This window comes from Balaenoptera musculus, chromosome 7 (assembly GCF_009873245.2).
Source record: "Balaenoptera musculus isolate JJ_BM4_2016_0621 chromosome 7, mBalMus1.pri.v3, whole genome shotgun sequence".
In the NCBI taxonomy this organism is placed as follows: domain Eukaryota; kingdom Metazoa; phylum Chordata; class Mammalia; order Artiodactyla; family Balaenopteridae; genus Balaenoptera; species Balaenoptera musculus.
Window position 1 is genome coordinate 25,270,198 of NC_045791.1, and position 20,848 is coordinate 25,291,045.

The 20,848-nt window shown below is 34.6% G+C and overlaps 1 protein-coding gene across 1 annotated transcript in view; it reads right to left on the reverse strand.

The window, feature by feature from the left end:
• Positions 1–20,848, reverse strand: part of LRP1B (LDL receptor related protein 1B) — a 1,897,582-nt gene that overhangs the window by 1,005,154 nt on the left and 871,580 nt on the right. The window contains exons 4-5 of the mRNA XM_036857483.1: positions 11,061–11,180; positions 6,329–6,457 (exon numbers count right to left, since the gene is read on the reverse strand). Coding sequence (XP_036713378.1) covers positions 6,329–6,457; positions 11,061–11,180 — 249 coding nt within the window. The remainder of the gene's footprint in view (positions 1–6,328; positions 6,458–11,060; positions 11,181–20,848) is intronic.

Consider the following 20,848-nt stretch of genomic DNA (forward strand, 5'->3'; position numbering starts at 1 on the left):
TCATTTCTTTTTGTTTTTCATTATATTTGTCCAATTTTAAGACAAGGAAAGGGAGTTAATTGTAGAACATGACATGATCTATTACATATTTTATATTGAGGATTTAAATATTAGTTCAATCAATAGCTATTCTATAAAAAAAATACAATAATAGAAATTTGTACTTATATATTGTGTCATTTGTGAAAACAAAGTTTACTGATTGTCAAATCTAGAGCCCATAAATGTCACCATGTAATTCTTAATATCCAAACAAAAATATCAGCAGCTAGATTGCAGCTAAGATGTTAAGTGGTAAAGAAAATGGAAGACATGCATTTTTTCTGTGTCTAATATTTTTTTAGACTATAGGTAAATCAAAGGTGTCATGACACATAAAACACATGACAGGTAAGACTGTTATCAATCTTGCAAATTTGTTGCTGGAAACAAGATTTAAGATATCAAGAAAGGTGTTAGACTGTGAAACTGATGTCCTCCAGGAAACAAAAAATCAAAAACTTTAAAAAAAAATTTTAAAAACCAGCAAAAGCAGACATAGAATATTCATGAGGAGTTTTATACCTCAATACTGGCAAACTCATTAACAGTCGTGTGGGTAGAAAAAGAAAGTGTGACGCTTAATTTGGGTAATGTAAATTCCATCAGAAATCCTTGCCTTGCCCTGTCATGGAATGTGAATTCCAACTGAGTAAAGGGCCAGAGAAGATATAGGGTAGGAGTACTCTAAAAAATAGAAAAATACTTTCAATGGCCAGGCCACATTATCAAAGGGAGTTGTGAAGCTCTAGTATTTGTACAGAATAGAGGCTTAGGATATACTGCCTGAATGCAGGTGGTGTCGCTTATTCGCCAGCTATATTTGCACAAGAAACACGTACTCGGACTGCATGTTTGTCTGAGGAGGGACTGGTTGAGGGGGCACATTTATGGAGATTATGCAGAGCTCCCCAGCCAATTTTGATGCCTCTACTACAGCAAAGGCAGCTTGAACCCTAAATAACATGATGAAACTGGCAAAAACAAAACAAACAAAAAAACCCAAAAACCAACCATTACCCTTTGAATCTCTTCCAGCCTTTTGACTTCCCTTTTTTTGACCCTCAGTATCCCAATACCCTTATTCTGCTTCCTGAATGTTTAGGAAATTGCTTAAAGCATCCAACAAGCATTTACCCAGCACATACTCTGTTCCAGGCACTGAGCTACTTCTCTGTCACTTACCACTTACCATAGTGTACATCATTTCCTCCATGCATATGTGACTGAGTAAAAAACGACAAATCTGGATTTCTATGCTGGTGCTGGTCTACTAGGCTTGCTCCTAGCTCAGAGCTCCTCATACACCATCATGCCATCAAGTGTCATTCACAGTTATGCCTCAATGAAATGACAAACTGTGCAGGAACTAGACCTTTGGACTATCTAAAAATAGTAAAAACTCTAAATAGTGAATCTTCACGTTGTCAAGACATGATCACATATCATTCTGTGGGAAGCCATTCTTAGCCAGATGGTAGACTGAAACAGATCTGATCCATGGTTTCTTAAGTAATCAAGGTCACTAAGACTTAATGTGTTACTCTTCCTATGAACACTTAAATTTTAATATGGAGTGTTTCTTTTAAAAAGAAAAAAAAAAGGCAATTATACTTTAATAACTGAATTCCAAGCATCACAAGTGGCTGATGAGTATGATACTCTGAGCAGGGGCTCTTCCCTTTCCTTTCCCTTTTTTTTTTTGTTTTTTTTGTTTTTTTTAATTCCCAGGCTTGTCCCTTTTTATACAAGTACCAGCCTATTCTATTCTCCCCATGAGCAGAGCCAGCCTTGACAGAAAACCATGGATGATTCCTCCAACCTTCCAAAAGGAAATTTTAAACTATTTATTAGTAGATGATAATAGAGATTAGAAGTAGGAGCCATAGGTAGTTATATTTTGTTTTATTTCTCTCTCTCTCTTTTTCTTTCTTTCTTTCTTTTTCTTTCTTTCCTTCCTTCCTTCCTTCTTTCTTTAAATTGTGGCAAAGAAAGTGAGTATTATGAAAACACTCTCTAACACTGTTTGGAGGTGTGCTTCCATGGATTACACAGGGATTATAATTTGTATTTCGTACAACTAAGAGTCCCATCGCCTAAAAAGTCTCCCCTTACCCTCGCCCAAATCAGTGAACAGCAAAGCATAAGCTATAACAGAATCTCAAAGTTATTTAATGGACTCTCTTTTCTCACTACTCTGGTTGCTCTATGGCAAAAAGGTGTACTCTCTCTCACATGGTACCATTTAATGTGGTGACTCAACAATGATGAGCATAGAATTATCTAGTGCTCTTTATTTTGCTACTGTTTTGATGCAATCAATAGAGGCCTATAGGTTCCATAGAACTGAATGTTGGGGTAAATGCCTAGCTTCAGCAAGTGGCTAGGACACTGAAAAGTATAGTCCAAGGAGCCTGAATTTATCAGTTCATTCAAAATTGCCAACAGTTCACAAATTAAACACACTTAGCTATTATTTTCACTCTCACAGGTTCTGCATGAGCCCACTGTCAACCCTGGGTGCCCACATTTAACACATACTTCTATAACAAAATCAGTCTAAATCAGTTAAAAGAAAGTAAGCTAAATTAAAAAACAAACAAAAAAACTTTTCATTTTCAGATTTGATGTCATTATTAGAACTCTAATTTCGAAAAATGTAAAAATATACAGGATGCTTTACTGGATACCTATAGATGCTTGACAGTTACTTTAAAACATCTTTTTTCAAATGACGTGTCCTAACATTTAATTCAAAAATGACTAGTTTTTAACATGTGTCCCATTCCAAAGTTATGAACAATCCATCATGACATTTACATTCTAGCATGCTTCCTACTACATAGTAATATCAAGTATGCATAAAGTTATTTTCTTTTTTTTTACATATACTGAGAGTTCTGTAGATTTCCTTCCATTTGGAAGTCACCTATTTTGATGTCACATGGATAGGACTAGATTTCCTTTGAAATTTTCCCAACTTTGAAACACTTGATTCTATATTTCAGTAGTCAGGGGAATCGTACTAAGTGTAGAAAAGAAAAGAATTTGTCTGTACTACATGAATTATCGAGAATGAAAAGGCCTCCTGCCTAACATTAATCTCTTCTCCCAACTGCCACAGGGCCTAAAATCCCCTCCCCCTACTAGAGGTATTTCTTAAAGGTGCTCTTAGGGCTTATGAATTTTACTTCGATTTGGTCATTATACTACAAAAGAGGGATAATCAATTAACTTAAATTCATTTTCCTATTTACTATCAATTGTCACATTGAAAATAAGATCCCACAGGCAAGCTTTGGGGTGACTAGTTGGGGAGCGACCATGATATTATTTTGTGCTGAACTAGTTCATCACCTTATAAGCAGCTTCCCAGCCAACTGACTCTGCCACCCTCTGCCTTCACATAAAAGGCTACCTTTCCTAGGAACTTTTATTTTCCCATCTATTATCTAGTAAGGCCTTTGCAGAACTTTCCTCTTGTGTGCTGTTCTAAGCTGTCCACTGTATCCTCTGGGTCTGATATATTTATGTTGCATTTTCTGTCTAAAGTCTAGGGATATTTTACAAACATCTACTGTTTGGGGTCAGCCCATTCTAACCCTTCCCTAATTTCACACAATCCCAGCTTCTGGAATCCCTTGAACTCTGGCTTTACTTGGAGGGAAAGTCAGGTTCCAGAATCCAGTAGGGTAAAATTTTAAAGAAAGAAAAAAAGAGGTGCTAATCTAAGTAGCCGGGTAATGGAAAAGAGGAAAGTCAAAGCCTGAAGGCAAATGGGGTTTACCTTTATAACTTCTTCCTAGCACCCTTCAGTCACAGCAATACCATAGTAAATAAAATTGCCACAGAAAAATTTAAAGCTGATGTGTTAAATGGAATTTTAATACATTTAATCTAATGGAAGCAAAAAAATCCTCCTGTACATTTGTTACAAATATGAGAAAACTAAAGCAAAACTGATCGTTTTTCTTTTGAATTATACAGATGTATTGTTCAAATATCTATGTGACCTTTAGAACTAGTCAGTATATGTTATAGACTTGTACTCATTTACTATATTACTCATTTTCCTAAAACTACAAACCACAGGAACGTCCCCATGAAAACTGTGTATTGTTCTATGTACGCCAATATTGTCATCAAGCCAACCACTAGAGGTGAAGGCATTTACATATGTATTCCATGATCAATGCTAGAGTCATCAAATCATGTACCATCCGTCTTTGACTACATTCAAAGATGCAGCACTATATCATGTACCATCCCCCTTTGACTACATTCTCTTTCTGTCAGAGACCCTTCTGTGTAGAAAGAGGGGAAGTGCTTCTTTGTATAGTGTTTATTACATTACACCCTCCCTGTGTATTCACAGCAATATTGTGGGATCAATAGAAGAAATTGCAAAGAAAAAGCCTTCCACTTCTTTAGCCCGTTGATATATTAAATCAGAAATCTCAGTGGTGGAAAAAAAGAGGAACAGATAACTTGACCTAATTTTTCTAGAGGATTGCCCCTGAAAAATAAATAGGGCTTCATAAACCAAGTCAGCAATTGAAAACAATAAACTAAGGAGTAAAAGAGTTCCTTTCTTGGTAATTTTCTATACAAATATGTTTTGTAAATAATTAAACATACTATCTCAGAGAAATAGTTGAAATTATAACATGAGGTTACGATGTAAAGGGAAACAGCAGCAGCTTGCAGAGCAAATCCAATGCTTTGCTCAATTTGGTTTCAGGAAAGAGAATCCCCTCCCATGCCTAATTTTCCAATTGCTAATAAAAGGGAGTAGGGGACATTCATTAATTTATCAAAACTTCATAATTTGAAAATGCAAGAAATGAAACCAGATTTGGAGGAAGTGAGAAGATGCCAGATGGAATACCATGTATAATATCTTCCTATATTATTCCCAAACTAATTCAGTTCACACACACACACACACACACACACACACACACACACACACAAAAACAACAAAAAATTAGTGTTATCCTATCATTACCTCAAGGCTATTTCATTAGCAAATGAACAATATTTACTGAGGGTGTACTAAGACTGAACACTATGCAGAAACAGTAGGCTTTATTTGCAGATAAGAGGTAAAGGGAAGGCAGTTTTGAAACATGAAATTCAAATACTTGAGAGTGGAACACTCATTGTAGTAATCTTAGTTAGAAAGAAAAATAAATTCCTTCTTTTTCCTTCCTTCCTTCATTCCTCCCTCCCTCCCTCCTTCCTTCCCTCAATCTCCCTCTTCCTTCCACAAATATTCACTGAGTACCTATATGTTCCAGGCAATGGTCAGAACTGAGCATATAACAGCAAACAAAACTGACAAGTTCTGTACTTTCATAATATTATTATGAAATAATTTATTATTAATTCTTATATTATTCTGGGTAAATTATTTATAATTTACAAATTATAATTTGCTTATATTATTCTGGGTAAATCTGATGATAAACAAATATATAAATATGTTCATTTCAAATGGTAGTGCTATAAAGAAAACTAAAAAATCATGTAGTGATAGAATAGGTATGAATAATAAGTATAGTTGGGAAATAAGACTGTGATGGAGAGAGTACACACCCTTAAATAGAATGGTCAGAGAAGGTCATTCTGAATGTTGACATTCTAGCCAAGACTTGAATGATAAGAATGTGACTATCATAGGGAAAAGCACTGCAGGCAGATCAAACGCAAGTGAAAAGACCTCAAGAGCAAAGTGGCTGAAGGACAAGGAAACCAGTATGGCTGGGGTGTGATAAAAGGAGAAGTAGTAGGAGATGAGATGGAAAGGTAAATGGTACTAGTCCATTAGCCCTCAGAGGCCCCGTGAGAAGTTTGGGTTTTATTCTCAACATGAAGGAAAACTATTGGGAGATTTTAAGCAAAATAACGACATGGTCTGGTTTATATTCTAGCACATAACTTGAACTATTATGTGAAATATGAATTTTAGAGGGAAAGCAGAGGCTCACAGAAACCAGTGAGGAATCTATTATACAGTCCAGGAGAGAGATGGGTAATTCAAGTCAATTAATCCATTTCTTTTGAACAGGTTTTTGTTCATTAGAAACTTCCTGTAATGGAAGGAGTTTTGTAGTGATCAGTGACAACTAAAAGAACTTCTCTGGCTTTCTAAGTATGGATCATTTCCTTAAAATGAAGAAAAAATCTATTTCTTCAAAGTCCATATTGCTCTACTATATACATTTCTAATGAAAAGAACTGCAAATAGGAAATAAATTCTGGAAGGACCAAAAATTAGATAACTTACCATTTTTGGCTTTGCAGGATCTGTTGTCTGGCTGCATTATGTAGCCCTCCACGCAACTACAAGCATAGGATCCGTACGTATTTATGCAGGTCTGGCTGCATGTACCATAAACAGCACATTCATCTTGATCTAAAAGGCAAATTCACATCATTTCTAAGCAGATTTATTGTTGGGCATTTTTTTTCTCCCTGAAGAAAACATTTTTTCCAAACTTTGGAAATAGGCTATTTAAAAAAAAAAAAAAGCGAGAAAGAGCCAACTCCAATACATCTTTTCAAAACCACACTAAGTGAACATAAAGTTCAGTGTCGTTTTAATAGTTACGTAGATACAAGATCAAGCTTAACACCAAATCTTTTACTTTAAAAGATAATTTATTTGCATTTTTGATGCGTAGGCTAAAAGTCCTTGGATATTTGTGCAAAGGTATAAAATGCACTCCAATGAATATTTGCTGAAGAGTTCTACTGTTTACGACACTGGCTTTTTCAGGATTTTGACAAAGAATTAGTCTGGCAACATGATTTTCAATGAACAGATTAAATAAAAGTTCTGAGCTAAGCAGTGTAAACCACTCTCACTAAATCAAAAGGAGGAAACTATTAAGTACTTGTTGCAAACAGAAATTTTATCATAATTAATTTTTATTTTAATATCTATGGTCCTCCTCCTATTTCTTCCCTACTTCCACTCGCGAAACTTTTTTCCTCCAGCATCTTGTTCAAATTTCTGTAAGCAGCAGGCACTTAATGATTCTTAACCAACTGGGCAAATTAAAAAAAAAAAACTCTGCCAAGTAATAATTTAGACAAATGTGTATTCAGTCTGTCCTGTGTACCAAGCACTATACTAATCCCTGAAGAAACCAAAATTTATAAAACATGATTTCAACCTCTAGGTGAAACAAGTCTAGTGATAATAGAATTTCATTTCTATGCATTTCCTTATAATAGAGTCATACTCTAGTTATAATAGAAACACAGAGAAGTAAATGAACCTGCTTGGAAGTGAAGGGAAAATGTGAAGGCTGCATACTGAGCTGAGTTTAAAGGATGATTTAGATTTCCTCAGACTAAATAAAAAGGGATCAGATGGAAAGAGGTGTTCCAGTTAAACAAAACAGCATGTGAAAAGCCATTGGGATGACACAGTAGGGATTTCAAAGAAGTATAAGGAGTCAGGTGGAGTAAGGGTGTATAAGAGGAAATGGTAAGAGATGATATTGGGAAAATCGTTTCGGGATGGGATAATGAAGTTATTTGTATGGTAAACTAAAGTGCTGTATATTATACATAGGCACTGGGAAATCATTAATTAGATGAGCTTTATGATCAACTTTGTATTTGAAAACTAAACAAAGTCATAAAAAACGGATTGGTAAATATAGAGAAGAGAACCTGGAAAATTAGCTATGTGCTAATTTCACACAAGAAATTGTATTTTGAAGTCATAATATTTTGAACAATGACAGTAGCAGTGGGAATGGAGAAGAGGGAATGGACTCAAATGTTTAAGAAATAGAATAGATAACATGTGAAGTTTGACTGGATATGATAGAAGAGAATGGTGGTCTAATCTTATAAGAAGTGTAGATTACAGTGGAGGTATCATGGGAGGAAAAAATGAGTTTGATTTGGATTTGTTAAATTTTGAGGTATCTGTAGAGCATCCTAGAGTAAACATTTAATAAGTAGTTGGAAATATGGAACCAATAATATAAGTTGAGATCGGTCTTGGAGTATTTGAGAGTCAATAGCACATGGATAATAGATTAAAAAAATAGGAGAGGGTTAGATCCCACAGAGAGAAAGGGAAAGTCGGGAAAGCTTAGCTATGGAAAACTACTTTAGGATACCAATATGAAAAAGGCAGGCAAGAAAGAGGAGTCCATGAGCCTCTTTGAAGAATGTTAAGCGGATTAAACTGCTTGGGTATAATAAGAATATATATTTGGTCTCTGTCCTCTGTTTCTGACACAGAGTTCAGTTACCTTGTAATTTTCTGAGCTATAGGAGTATCTTTTGTTATTTCTAACGAGCCCTGTGAAATACACTAAGTCTATGCTAATGAGGTGACTCAGGGTGGGGCTACTAGATATTCTCAGAATGGGACTGGTCTCCAAAAAGATCAAACAGGTGACTTAGAGGGTGGGAACTCTCAACCCCATCCTCTGACCCCCCAAGCTAAGAAAGGAGTTGACTAAGGAAAAGCAAAAGATGGCCGAGTAGCCAAGGAACCATTTAAATTGGGAAACTATGCATTTGTATGACATTTATTTGCATTTCTCTCAGATTTTTTTTAGCTTCGTGTAATAGCCTGCATTTATAGACAGCTTGTTTGAAGTAAGTAGCTTTGGGGATAGGAAGAATAGTATTTGGAGTGAAGTCCACAGTGATAATGTGAAATTAAATCTTGAATTTGATAAAGTCCAGCCCCTAGTGGCAGAAATGATGATTCTTATCTATAATATTTTCACCGATTTTTTCAACTTTACTATTATTGGTTCCTATTTTAGTTTTTCTGATATGTGATTATGCTATACAGGAAAGCAGTATGAATAATGATTTCTTTTGTTCTTTCTCCTTAGTCAGAATGCACTGTTCTGACATTGATGTAACTCCACAAAATTGGCTGCAAAGAAACAGGCATGTCATCACTTGTAGCGCTATCTTCTTTCTTCCTTTAAGGACAGGGAATATCCTGGAAATTCCTTCAGGAAAGCGTAAATGACGCTCAGACCTGGCCATCCAGGAGTGCAGAGAAAGTAAAAAAATCTCCTCTTGTATTGGTGAACTTCCATAAAAATTGCTGTGTATTTCCTTACTAATGTTCAACAGAAGAAAGTGATCATGATGATTTTTACGGATTTAAAAGAGAGATTCAGGAGAAAGAGATTCATGTAAAAGGAGCTGAAAATCCTGACACCTATAGGAATGAGGTATAGCAAAATAATGAGAAGGATACAGGTAAGTATATTGGCCTACCTTGTGTGAATGGCAGGTGTTGTTTTGAACTTGAAATTGCGTGCATGTCCAGAGGTACTACTTATATCTGGCAGACTTTGTGATTGTAAGGGGTCTAGTGTTGACAAATCTGAGTTTTTTCATAAAGTCTGAACTTCTGTGTGCAACCTTCTGATTTTCAAATGTTGGTTTAAGAATAATGTCAGTCAAATAAAATATACCAGTTTGGTCCCCCTATAGTCAGATTATGCAGCCTTTGGGTCTGATAAACATTTAATAATACATGTTTTTATAATATTTGTATTGTGCAGAAAATGAAAAAACAACAAACTGAAAATTCAAGCCCGATGTACATTATAAACAAATGAGCCTCTCTAGGATAAGAATAAGTGGGCTCTGGAGATCTGTGTTTTAGTCTCAAGTCTTTTACTAAAAAGATGTGCAGACTTAACTAAGTCACTTAATTTTTCAGGGTCTCACTTTTCTCACTTTTGTCATGAGGACTTTAAAAAATATTCTCTGAGGATTTTTTTCAACTTTAAGATTCTATTTTTAAGGTAAATGTTATAATATTAAAGCAAAGGGTTAAAGTAATCAGCAAAGTACCAATTTCTTTGGAAAATATTCTGTTTATTAGTGGTGCTGGTAACACAGATATTCCTCAATTTTATACACAGATTCTATATTCAATGTTTTCTATATAGAGATTCTAAATACCATATAAAATAATGTATTGTTTATATTGTGGATATATCATATATATATATATATATACACACACAAACATATGATATTATGTATATGTATATATATTTGGATTCAACATAATGAAGAAGTAACCTAAAATAGTTCAGTATGGCAGAGTAGAGTCATTTTGGAAAGTAAACATTTGGTGTAGAACGTTCACAAAAACAAAAATTAAGACGTTAAAAAATAAATATTTTATATTCATCATTATTGCATTGGTCAAATATCAATCACCAGAATTACCAATGCAAAAGTTGTAAAGAACATTACATGACTATTATTAACTTAACTTAGTAGATAATAAATGTCTACTATACTGCAGCTATATAACAGACATAAAATATTTAGGAGGTTAAAATAATTAAATCCAAAGTTTTAGTCACTGACCAAAACACATCTCATTGTTGACATGTCCCATGTCTGTCATTACTGCAATATGAATTGAAAATTGATTTGTAACCATATGATATCACTTATATGTGGAATCTAAAATATGGCACAAATGAACTTATCTACAAAACAGAAAGACTCACAGACATAGAGAACAGACTTGTGGTTGCCAAGGGGGAGGAAGGGAGAGAGAGGGATGGACTGGGAGTTTGGGGTTGGTAGATGCAAACTATTACATTTAGAATGGATAAACAACAAGGTCCTACTGTACAGCACAGGGAACTATATCCAATCTCCTGTGATAAACCATAATGGAAAAGAATATATAAATCAATGTCTGTATGTGTATAACTGAGTCACTTTGCTGTACAGCAGAGATTGGCACAGCATTATTAATCAACTACACTTCAACCAAAAAAGGAAAGAAAATTGATTTGTATAAATGCTTATCTAATGTTTATATATGTGGTTTTTGGGGGAGAGCCAACTTTTAACTCTCAAGAGACCAAAAATATAGTGAACATAAACATTGTGTGGAACACATGGTAGGTGCTTGAAGATATTTTATTAAATTTCTGTTAATTAAGCCTCTGTTAAAAATAAAATTGAGTAGAATTACGTGTCATAATTACCTTTACAGCTTCTTCCATCTTCTTTTATTTCAAATCCATCCTCACAGAAACACATTGTACTATTTCTGACCATGGCACATTTATACTGACAATTCAACTGCTGGCAATTGGGCAACAGTTCTGTAGAGGAAAAGCAAAGATATTATGTCTATATAACTGTGCACACACGTATACTATTTAACTTTAAACGTTAATGTTTACTCAGTGCATAACCATAATAATACAGCTTTGATTGGTTTCCTAGAAAGTTTCTATGATTGGTTGACAGAACAAAACAATATCTATTCCCTCTAAAATACGTTGGCTTGCATTTGCTTGAAGTATTGTTAATAAAAATTTCAGATCAATCTGTTCATTCTTTCACTTTTTCCCTTATTACATACATTCAAAGGCACAAATCCTTTCAAATTCTGGTAAATTATTTCAAGAGGAAAAATGTCAACTCAGTGGTTGATTTCACCACTTATGCCTTTCTTATCTGACACATCCATTGATATTCTATCTTTTGAGGGCTTGTTTTGACTTACTAATCCATGTATAACCTTTGAAGCAGGTGGCAAAATATTAGACAACTACTGGACATAGTATATTTCATAATATCTAAACCCTTTCAGAACAAATACATCAGTGAAGCCAAAGTTAGCAAAACCTTAAAGCAAATTAGGATTCAGTATGATAAATGCATGAAACACAGATGAAGTGACACAGGCATATTCATTTCACAAATAATTTCTAACAGGAATAAGATCTGCTAAACAAGAAAAATTACGGATAGAATGTATGACTGACTGTGGTGTCTGAAAATAGAGATATTAATGGGTCGTGACAATTTCTTTTTTTCCCCCGGGGAGAAAAATAAGGGTTTTAAAGATCAAGGTTAAATGATTCAAAATAAATTGATATTTGCCACAAGTTTAGCTGGTGCTTCAGAAATATTTTAAATTTTAATAAAAATATATGAAAGTCCAGTGTGGAAAAGGACAGCTAGAATACTCCAAACTGAAAATTTGGTATTTTACTAAAAAATTAACTATCTCTAGTATTTTCTTAGCCCAATTGCTTTTCAACTCTTTCATGAAACTATCAATATTTTATGTATCTTCTCTTCTTAAAACTTTAAATCTCCTTCATAATGGTCACCCACATATGATGATCTTGCTTCCTACTTCCCTGAGAAAATTGAAGCTATTGAAAGAAATTTTCCACAGATTTGTGCTTCACATTTTACCCACCTCTGCCTATTCTTGTTTTTCTTGCTTTTCAAACTTGGTTTAACTCATAATTAAAGCTCCAACCCCAACTCCCATGCACAAATCCCATCCCCTTTCACCTACTCAAGGATATCACTTCAGTTTTTCTCTACTTCCTCTCAAAATCATCTTTAAAAATTTATATTAGATCAAACTAAAGCCTCCATCCCTTTTTGTCAATTAAGTTTCACGGGAACACAGTCAACGGTCATTTGTTTACATATTGCCTATGGCTGTTTTTACACTACAGACACAACCCAACTAGTTGCCTTAGTTGACTAGTTGGCCCCCCAAACCTAAAATATCTACTATAGCCCTTTACAGAATGTTTTCTGACCCTTGTACTACTTTTCCCCACATTAAAAACAAAAAACCTTGATCTCACGTCCTGTATGAGTCACTGTTGCCCAGTATCTTTGTTCCTCTTTATAACAACATTTACAAAATAATCCATACTCACTGTCTCTTTCTTCCTCTCTGTTTCTATCTTAAGCCCACTCCATCAAGCTTTTATCTCCACTGCTCCAGAAACTGCTCAGATACAGGTTTCCAATGACCTTGATGTTGATGAGTGTGATGGCCTTTTCTCAGTCCTCATCTTACTTGACCTATCAGCAGCACTTGACACTGTTAACTAGTTTTCCCTGATGTACATTCATCACTTTGCTTCCAGGGCTCAGGACTTCTGGTTTTCCTCCTATTTCACAGCCTCCTTTGTATAGTTCCACATTTTCTTGTCAACCTCTTAAGGCTGAAGTGCCCCAGGATAAAAACCTGGTCTTTTTCTCTTGCCTATCAATATGCTACTAGTAAACTCATCAGTTATCATAGCTTCCCCTCTAACTGGAACATAACTGCAGCTCCATAAGCTGAAAGCTAGGTGTGCCCTCTTCGACTTCTAATTTCCACTGTTGTGATTACAATTGACACTGTATATTAAATTTATTTCTCTTTGAGATACCTGGAACAATTTCTGCTTCCTTGATATAAATTAAGACAATATACAAATCAACACAGCTGATTTGTAGGTTTGGAATTGGGGTCAATGCCAATTATATGCTGATATAAATATTAACATTTATATAATGTGCAAAGACCAGTCATTTGGTCTGTAAAAATACATTATTAATAAAAATATAGAATAAATGGATCTTTAGAAATTATAACATTTTTGTTTCATATGGTACTTATTTACATTTTGGTTTCCCCCACCAGTATCTACAGCTATAAATTATAAACATAAATATATATATATATATAAAAATATATATGTATATACATGCATATACATCAAGTTTTTAAAATGTGCAATTTCTTTGAAACCCCATACCAGTCACAAATGTAGATATTATTGTAATTTATAGTTTTCAGATGAGGAAACTTACGGTTGATAACTAATTTAAGATTATATGGTAAATATACGATGGAGATGGTATTCAAAACTTCAAATCAAGGTCAGGCTGACTACAAACAAAGCCGATGTTCTCAAAAATGCCTCTAATTCCCACTGTACAATCTGGTGATGGTTGAAACCATGGTGTATTTTTTTTTATTTGCTTGTCATTCTAAGCTTAGTAGTGTGCTATAGATACAAGAAGTGCTTTTATAATTTTTATAGGATGAATGAACTAATAAATCAGTAAAATAGCTTAATTCTAGGTTGAAGATTAACACTCTCAGGTGTCATTTCTAGTCCATTAAATTAAACTAGGTCCTAAAGATAGTTCATTTACATCTTTAAGTTAGGTAATTGAGTTGTCAAATCTTGTTTGATTATGGTGGAATCAGTCCAAAATTGCCTTTACTCTATATGTTTCTTTTAGTTCAACACTGATTGAGCACCTAGTCAATGCTAAGGACTCTGCTGGGCTTCCACAGATGCAAAATTGCTTTAGACAAATTAATGAATTACAACATGAGTGTGGAAGCGAGTGGGGTTAGATGAGAAGCACAACAATGTAAACAACAGCAATAATTCATAGCAGAACAACACATATACTAAATAAAAATACATGTGACATTAGCTGGAAAGAGAAGAATTCATCCAGAGACTGGAAATAGAGGTAGGTATCTGGAAAAAAGGTTGTTAAAGAAGTTAAATTTAAACTAAAATTTAAAAGATGAGCTCAGTAGACAAAATTTATAAGCATGCATTCCAGATAGACAATATGAGAAAATAAATTTTTAAAAAATGACAGCATGTAAGAGATAAAGACAATGGTAAATAACCCTGTGTGGCTAAAACATAGTGTTTGATGTGGTGGGAAATGTGACTGGAATTATTATTTGGGGCCAGACAGAAGTAGATTAATTCTTAGATTAAGTAGAATTTTCTGTTTCAATAATGGGAATCATTGCTAGTTAAGGAGGACAGAAGTGATATACTCTGACTTGTATTGTTTGAAAGTGCCTAATAACAAGGAGAAAGATGAGTAAAAGACAGTAAAGAAAGAAAAGCTATCTAAAAGGCTAGAAATTAGGACTATGAATATTTAGATGAGTGGATGGCCAAAAACTTGGTGAAAGCATAGTAACACTGAGTTAACAGTACCAATAAAATGAACTAAGAATAACAGAAGGACTGGAGGTTTGGAGGGAAATACTAAGTTTGCTTTTGATGGTTTAGTTTAAAATGTTGACAAGAAAATGGCTAGGAGGGAGTTGCGAATTTGAGTCTATCTAAGAAGAAAAGTCTGGACTAGAGGTGGAGATTTGGAAGTCAAAAACACATAATTGGTAATTGAAGTCCAAAGAGAATATAATCATCCCTTAAAAAAGAATATTTATGATATAAATCAAACCTAGAGAACTTTTACGTGTGAAAGGCAAGCAGAAGAAAAGGTGTTAATAAAGAAAACTGACAAAAAGAGCCATGTACCACAATGTTCGTTGCAGCAGTATTTACAATAGCCAGGACATGGAAGCAACCTAAGTGTCCATCAACAGATGAATGGATAAAGAAGATGTGGCACATATATACAATGGAATATTACTCAGCCATAAAAAGAAATGAAACTGAGTTATTTGTTGTGAGGTGGATGGGCCTAGAGTCGGTCATACAGAGTGAAGTAAGTCAGAAAGAGAAAAACAAATACTGTATGCTAACACATATATATGGAATCTAAAAAAAAAAAAAAAGGTTCTGAGGAACCTAGGGGCGGGACAGGAATAAAGACACAGATGTAGAGAATGGACCTGAGGACATGGGGAAGGGAAAGGGGAAGCTGTGACAAAGTGAGAGAGTGGCATGGACATATATACACTACCAAATGTAAAATCGATAGCTAGTGGGAAGCAGCCGCATAGCACAGGGAGATCAGCTGGGTGCTTTGTGACCACCTAGAGGGGTGGGAGGGAGACGCAAGAGGGAGGAGATATGGGGACATATGTATATGTATAGCTGATTCACTTTGTTATAAAGCAGAAACTAACACACCATTTCAGAGCAATTATACTCCAATAAAGATGTTAAAAAAAAAAAAGAAAACTGAGAAATAACTAAATATATAGATGAGGAACATAGAAAGCTTCACAAAACCTAAGGAAGAAAAACAGTCCATGGAAGTAAGCAGGGCAATAAATATTAAAAACTGAGAAATATACTTGGATGAAGCCTAAAGACTGCACTGGGTTTCCTAATAGGATCAATTAAGACCTTTAAAAACGGTTTCAGTGGCGCAGAGGGGACAAAGATAAATGTAGTAAGGGGTTCGGACAGAAAGAGGAACAGTTTCTCATAGAAAAGACCAATATCTTACAGGATAAAGAGCATGAACGTAGGGGTATTACCTAATTTATTTAGTCTGTACCTTAGGACAGGCATATTAATTCACTGCTTTAAATGCATTGTTTTCCATGTAATCCCTATAGCCCAACTCTTTCTTTGCCCTGTCTCAGTCCGAAGTAGAAAATCCATAGACTACTGGTTCCATCTTTCTGCTCTCTCCAATCTTGAAACCCCTGGAGTATGAAGAGTACAATGCATGCTAAAAGGTTACCAACATCATGGTAGTGACGGCGAGAAAAGAGGAGAAATAAGAGAAAATGGGTAAAAACGGTTATGAAAGATCAGACCTCACACATGATTTTGCGTATTAGGTGGGAGTCTGGTGGTTGAAAATAGCAAAAGAGACAAGGGCAACTTAGCTTTTGGTTTACTGAATTTATCCTGCATGAGAATTTGTGTATGTATAGAGAGGTGATATGGAGACAATTAAACAGTATATGATATCAGATGAAACGGTAAATATGGATTCTTCTAACAGATCATAAAGAACTATGAAGAGCTAACAACATGAAAAGCTAAAATTTAAATTTTGGCTTGGCTCTGTGAAAGCAATACTAATTATTATAATGTTATCTATTTGAACTGCTTACCATTTATGCTTAATTACGTGCAACACTATAATGATTATGTACATAATTAAAAGTGCATCAGATTAATTTTGTCAGAAAGATTATTTGAGTAGAACAGAAATTTTGTGCTTGACTCATCAATCTTCATAAACTGCTTTAAATGAAGCATAGTCGTTGGCTCATGCAACATTATCAATGGTTTGAATCTTACACTTAAGTAGGAAGATCACTAGTATCTACGGGGATGAAATACGCAAATCAGAATGCAAATATGGAAACATGGTATCTTATCTGTATTCTTCAGCATTATCATAAAAGAAAAGTATCTTTTTTTTTTTTTTTGGCTGTGTTGGGTCTTCGTTTCTGTGCGAGGGCTTTCTCTAGTTGCGGCGAGCGGGGGTCACTCCTCATCGCGGTGCGCGGCCTTTCTTGTTGCAGAGCACAGGCTCCAGACGCGCAGGTTCAGTAGTCGTGGCTCACGGGCCCAGTTGCTCCGCGGCATGTGGGATCCTCCCAGACCAGGGCTCGAACCCGTGTCCCCTGCATTGGCAGGCAGAGTCTCAACCACTGCACCACCAGGGAAGCCCAGAGTATCTTTTTAATTAAAGGAGAGGAGCTACTATTTCAAAAATTAAATCTAATGTAATTTATGAAGACTCCCCAACACAGACCCACTATATTCTGTGATGTTAAGAAATATTTTTGTGTTCTTTTCAAAGCTGTATAGGAGAATATTCTCAAAGTTTGAGTATATTTTCTGTATAAAACACAAGTTAACAGTTTACAAGTAGTAGGTAGCTTTGAGGTATCTAAGCTTCTAAGTCATTCTTTAACTTAGAAATAGATTCAAGAACTAGATTTCTGAATTTTTATTACTAATAAATAGTAAGAGGAATTCTAAAAGGATAGAAAATTAATTCGTACTAAATCTCATATCTTTTTTACCACTCTTTTTCTTTTTTTCTGAGTGTGGTGCCATATGCACAGCTTTGGACTCTGGAGCCAGAGTACCTAAGCTCCAACCTTGGTTTAGCTAATTTCAGGCTATGTGAATGTGGCTTCCAGATGATGAAATATATGCAAAATTAGTTTGTGCCACTTCCTAACCTGGTCCCTAAAGGATTCTGATAATCCTCTATTGTCTCTTGACTTATCCGCCCTTTGGATGCAGGGAATCCAGCAGAACAACTGGTAGAACCCCGGGATGGCGGAGACCTAAAACGGAGGGAGCCTAAAACAGCACATACAGGAAGCATCTTCTGATGACCCAATTGAATTGTGATGTGAGTGAAAATTTGGATTTTTGTTGCATTAAACCCCCAAGGTACCAGGGTTGTTACATAATACCATGGTAATGGGCAAATGACTTAAGAATAAACAGGTATAGAAAGCTTATCTCTAAAACGGGAAAAATAATAGAAACTACCTCATAGGGTATTGTGAGGTGTAAAAGAGGTTAAGTCATGCAAAGTTCTTAAAATACTGCCTGCCTCATAGTAACTCTTTTAATTAGCATTATCTTTTTTATCATTTTACCATTTAAGCATAATCATCCATTCAGTACAACAGAATACCTGTCATCAAGCATTCTTGTCATAATTTCCATATTCTTCAAGTGATTTGGAACTATGTTTCATTTTACAATAGAAAGACTTTTTTCTTTTGCTCTTTTATTTTTCGGTGTTACATAAAATAGTTCTAGTTTTGCACATAAATCACTTCTGTATCTTTTGACATCCTCTGGAGAAGATACTTGATACTTTTTTTGGTAAATTCTCCAGAAATCGCTACCTGAATGAAAAGTCCCCCAAAAAACAGAGAAACAATAACCATAGGAAACAAAGATTTTTCTATACTGGCTAACTGGTTTCTATAAAATATGAATAGTACTCACTGAAACAATGTATATCCACATCTAATTTGCTACATAAGCATAGACCAATCAACAATCCAGTCATGTAATTTTCACCAAATGCTTATGCTAGTCTGCATAGTCTTTACAGATTGTTCTGCTTTTTGACACATTTCCACAAATGTATGCAGGTTTATGGTTTTGGAAACACAAATACATTTTGCTAACCTGCCTCAGAGTAAAAGCAGATCAATAAAGAATGGTTAGAAGCTGGAAACCAGATTCCAGCAATTGCAAGTTATTGCTTTTAGGAGGTTGCATCCCTCATTAGTTTTGTTTACGTAAATATCTCTAAGACAGAGAACCACTGTTTCCAATACTGTATATGTAGCCATCAGATCATCAATAACATTATGCTGGCTGCCTTCATGACCTAAAATCGAACAATTCACATTGATCATGTATTGGACTTGGTGGGATAGGAAGAACACAGCTGTGCCATATTCATGTGCTTCTAGGTTATATGTTCCCCCCTGAGAGAAAATTAGAACTTTTATAAACTCCTTGGAGATACAAAAAGTATAGGCACTTTTCCAGATATAAGTTATGTGAGACATTATTTTACAAAATAGGATCAAATTTCATTCTCAATTTTAGTAATCAAGTTTCTTCTTGAATTTACCTTATACAAAAATGCCTTTTAACCAACAATGATAATCACGGTAATAAGAAAAAAATCTTTCTCCATGTAGTACATTTATAAAAATAACATATTTCACTCACTCTTTGTACTTGGAAATTGATAAGCTGATGCAGCTACTTATCATACCAGACAGTCCCTCTTGTCAGCAGGACGTCTGCCTGACATATTTAGAATGGTGATAATTTGTGTCATATCATTCATTCTCTCACCCCAGTCTCCTTACCCTAGTAAAATACAGTGTGAGCTGGCTTAACAGAGATTAGACTGCTGCTTATGACTGCTAAGGTGGATTTCTTCAGAATTCTTTGCTTAGTGTAAAACCACAGTCCTAGCCTCAAATTTTCAGTGTGTTCCCATATAGAAAGATATAACACTAAGGCAATTATTTTTTCTTAATGTTTTGCTCCATTTTTGTTATGGTATAATTTACACACAGTAAAACTCATTCTTTTTAGTGTACAGATCTGTAAGTTTTGACAACTGCATATAGTTTTGTAACCAATACCATTATTAAAATATAGAACAGGACCGTCATCCTAAAATATTTTTCTATGTCCTTCTGCAATCAGCTCATTTCCCCACTGCCAGATTTTGGCCAGTACTGATCTGTTTTCCGTCTCAATAATTTTGCCTTTTCCAGCATGTCATACAAATGGAATCATCCAGTCTGTAGCACCTTTACTGAGCAAAACATATTTGAGATTCATCCATGTTATTTTATCAGTAGTTCTCTCTTCTGTATTGCTGAATAGTATTCCATGGTATGAATGTACCTTAGTTTATCCATTTCACACGTGATGGACATTTGAGTTGTTTCTAGTTTTGGTTTATTAAGAATAAAGTTGCTATAACATTCACATACAATTTTTGTGTAAATATAGGTTATCACTTCATTTGGTAAATTTGGGATTGATGGCTTATATAGTAAAAAGATGTTTCACTTTATAAGAAACTATCAAAATACTTTTCAAAGTGGCTGTACTGCTTTTCATTCCCACCATAAATATATGAATCTTCCAGCTACCTGGCCTTCTGCCCAGAACTTATTATCAGGTTTTTATTTTATTTTAATTTCTTTAACCACTCTTAACAGGTATGTAATGGTACCTAATTGTGGTTTTAATTTGCATTTCCTAATGACTAATGATATTAAACATCTTTTCATGTTCTTATTTGCCAATCATATATCTTTGGTAAAGTGTTTGTTCAATCTTTTGCCCATTTTTTATTTTATATGTGTGTGTGTGTGTGTGTGTGTATATATATTTTAGATACAAGTCCATTATGAGATATTTGACTTATAAGTATATCCTCCTGGTCTGTAGCTTCTTTCTTCATTTTATTAGTGTTTTGCAAATAATAAATTTGCAAAGAAAAAATTCCTTAATTTTGATAAGTCCAATTTCTCAATATTTTCTTTTTGAATCATGCTTTTAGTGTCAAATCCTTACCTAAATCAATCTCTCCTTTGTTTTATTCTAGAAATTTTATAGTTTTAGGTTTTTGGTCCATTTTGAGTTAGTTTTTATATATAGTATAATATATGAATCAAGGTTTTTATGGGGGTTTTTTGCATTAAATGCTGAACTGTTCCTGCACCATTTGTTGAGAAGACTAACTTTTCTTC